Raw genomic sequence first — 3089 nt, 5'->3', positions numbered from 1 at the left:
ATGTGAGAATAAAATAAAATATTATATAAAATCTATGTGAGGAATACTGGCACATATTCAGTTTTGTGTATATGTGTACCTTTGAAAAGACAAATGGATGCCTGGCAAGTCCAGTGAATTAATTAAATTTCAAGTTCATATTTGAAACTTTCTCTGAGACTATAAACCATGATGGAATCATGGGTGGTGTGATGGTTAGTTTTGTATGTCAGTGTGGCTAGGCAATGATGCCCTGTTGTTTGGTCAAAGACTAGTCTAGATGCTGTTACAAAGTAGTTACATGTGATTAAGTCAGTTGACGTTAATTAAGTAAAGCAGATTACCCTCCATAATGTGAGCGGGCCTCATTCAATCAGTTGAAGGCCCTAAGAGCAAAAGGGGAGTTTTCCTTAGGGTATCTTCCACCTCCAGGCTACAAACAGACATTTTGCCAAACTCTTCACTCTTCATTCTTCCCATCACCTGACCTACAGATTTCAGGACACAGGACTGCAGGAATCCCCAGCCTGTCACCAAACCTACAGATTTTGGACTTGACAGCCCCTCACAATCATATGAGCCAATGCCTTAAAATAAATTTCTCTCTTTAAAGAGATAGGGAGAGAAAAAGAGAGAGATCTATACATCTTACTGGTTCTGTTTCTCTAGAGAACCCTAACCAAGATTAGTGAGGTATGACAGAAGGTATCATAACCTTGTACATTTTATAGTGTTAGCATAAGTATATATTTTATTTTACCTGACTAATTTCTTACATAAGGAGCCGTGGTGGCACAAACAGTTAAATGCTTGGCTGCTAACCAAAAGGCTGGCAGTTTGAACTCACCCAGTGGCTCTTCAGAAGAAAGACCTGACGATCTGCTCCTGTAAAGATTATACCAAGAAAACCCTATGGGGCAGTTCTATTCTGTCACATGGGGTCACTATGAGTCTAAAACAACTTGATGGCACTTAACAACAACAAGTTTTTTACATACTTTATTAAAGCAAAATTCAGGGAAAACGAGTTACCTGGCTAGCTTGAAGATGAGCCTTCCCAACGTACTGAAAGATGTTCAGGTTACTTCTCCTTAGGATACCAGAACCAGAGTAAAGAATATCAAGGCTATATGTAGATGCCGAATGGGGATCACCTAATAACAAGAAAATCAACAACTATCACTTAGTAAAGCTTCAACAGTACCAAGCTGGGTTGGGGCATGGAAGCAGAATCATTTTTTGGGTTACATACGTGCTATGTAGCCAGTATAGGCAGAAGAGGACCCACTTTTAGAGAAACGGTCATAATTGTGAACAACCATTTCCTTCAGAACTCGGCGAACAATTTTGCTGCAACATATAAAAAGAGAAAGCTTCACATTCATTGTAATGACTGTTTTTCAAGTCAGATTTGGAAAAATACCAAATCCTCAACGGAAAAAAGAGGGAGCCAAATTTTCCTCATGCCACATCACGATGGAGAAAGTGCCAGGTGGAGCTTCAAGATCAGGGCTTTCCCCTTCATTCCTTAGATATTTGGAATTTAATGTGGTATCAAAATGAAAGCAAGGCAGGGATGCCCAGCTATAAGATGGCTTAAGCTGACTGATGGACATACCTCAGGAGTAGAAAAGATATTTTATTTGAATCATCATGGTCCTATTGTTAAATACCGTATACTTTTAAGGAAAGATGTACCAAAGCGAGGAGGTTGTATAATATTTCTTTATGTATGCCCACTAATGTTATTGCTGGCTAATGATATATAACAATAAATTTCCAGGAATTTTTTCTATATTTATGTACTTTTCAAATAAACATCTCACTAAAATCCATAGGGAAGAAAGGCCTGGCAATCTACTTCTGAAAATCAGCCAGTGGAAACTCTATGGATCACAACGGTCCAACCCACAACTAATCATGGGAATGGTGCAGGACTGGGCAGCATTTTGTTTCATTGTGCACGGGGTTGCCATCAGTTGGAGGCCAATGGGCAACAGCTAACAATAACAACAAAAACCCATATATGAACCACTGTCTCCTCTATACCTGACTCGTTGTCATCGAGTAGATTCTGACTGACAGGGACCCTATAGGACAGAGTAGAACTGTCCCATAGGGTTTCCAAGGAGCAGCTGGTGGATTCAAACTGCCAACCTTCTGGTTAGCAGCCAAACTCTTAACCACCACGCCACTAGGGCTCCGTCTCCTCTATAGTCAGTCTTAATTTTTACCTGTGCCTCTATTTTGTCCACCTAATTAGTGTTGAGATGTTTCTATTTCTGACTAAACAAAAAAACCAAACCAAACCAGTTGCCAGAGAGTTGATTCTGACTCATAGCGACCCTACAGGACAGAGTAGAACTGTCCCATAGAGTTTCCAAGCAGTGCCTGGTGGGATTCGAACTGCCCTTTTGGTTAGCAGCTGTAGCACTTAACCTCTACACCACCATGGTTTCCTATTTCTGACTACTTAATGCTAAATATAATAGTAATAATAAAATTATGACAACAAGCCAAAAATATCAAAATAATCAACTAAAAGACTCTGAATCTAGGTCTGAGGTAGAAAATTATTGAGAGGGAGGGAATGGTAGCCTCATAGGTTTTTTCCCCAAAATCACTAGGTTACAAGATTTCTGCTTGGAGAAGAAAAGATGAAAAGGGTCATAATAGCTGTCCTCAAATATTCAAAAAACTTTGGAGTGGATGGAAGAATGATTAGACATATTTTGCCTTGCTCCGATGATAAAACCAGGGGCAATAGGCAGAAGTTATGGAGAAGAAGATTTCAGTTTATTCAAAGAAGTAACGATTAGGGTCTCTGAACAATGATACAAGCTGCCTCAGAGGTGGTAAGCTTCCTGCCACTGGAGAGGTTTGGCAAAATATGGACAACCCCCTGCCAGGAGAGTAGAGTCCTACAATGGAGACATATACCAAGCAAGGTGACCTCTAATGTATCTCCAACTCTAATACCTTTGGTTCTGAGACTTGGACCTGCAATATTTGTGCTGACTTCCTCACATTTCCTAGGGTGCCCCTACCCCATTGCTGCCTTTTAATCTTCACTAAATCACTAGGTTCAAAAAACAAAACCAGTAAATACA

At 39.9% G+C, this 3089-nt stretch overlaps 1 protein-coding gene across 1 annotated transcript in view; it reads right to left on the bottom strand.

Moving 5' to 3' along the window:
* Nucleotides 1-3089, bottom strand: part of MTTP (microsomal triglyceride transfer protein) — a 60506-nt gene that overhangs the window by 18322 nt on the left and 39095 nt on the right. Inside the window, exons 12-13 of the mRNA XM_023734704.1 lie at nt 1232-1329; nt 1012-1133 (exon numbers count right to left, since the gene is read on the bottom strand). Coding sequence (XP_023590472.1) covers nt 1012-1133; nt 1232-1329 — 220 coding nt within the window. The remainder of the gene's footprint in view (nt 1-1011; nt 1134-1231; nt 1330-3089) is intronic.

This window comes from Trichechus manatus, unplaced genomic scaffold (genome assembly GCF_000243295.1).
Source record: "Trichechus manatus latirostris isolate Lorelei unplaced genomic scaffold, TriManLat1.0 scaffold00071, whole genome shotgun sequence".
Lineage (NCBI taxonomy): Eukaryota > Metazoa > Chordata > Mammalia > Sirenia > Trichechidae > Trichechus > Trichechus manatus.
Note: the sequence above shows the minus strand (reverse complement) of the source record. Positions and strands in the feature narration are given on the sequence as shown.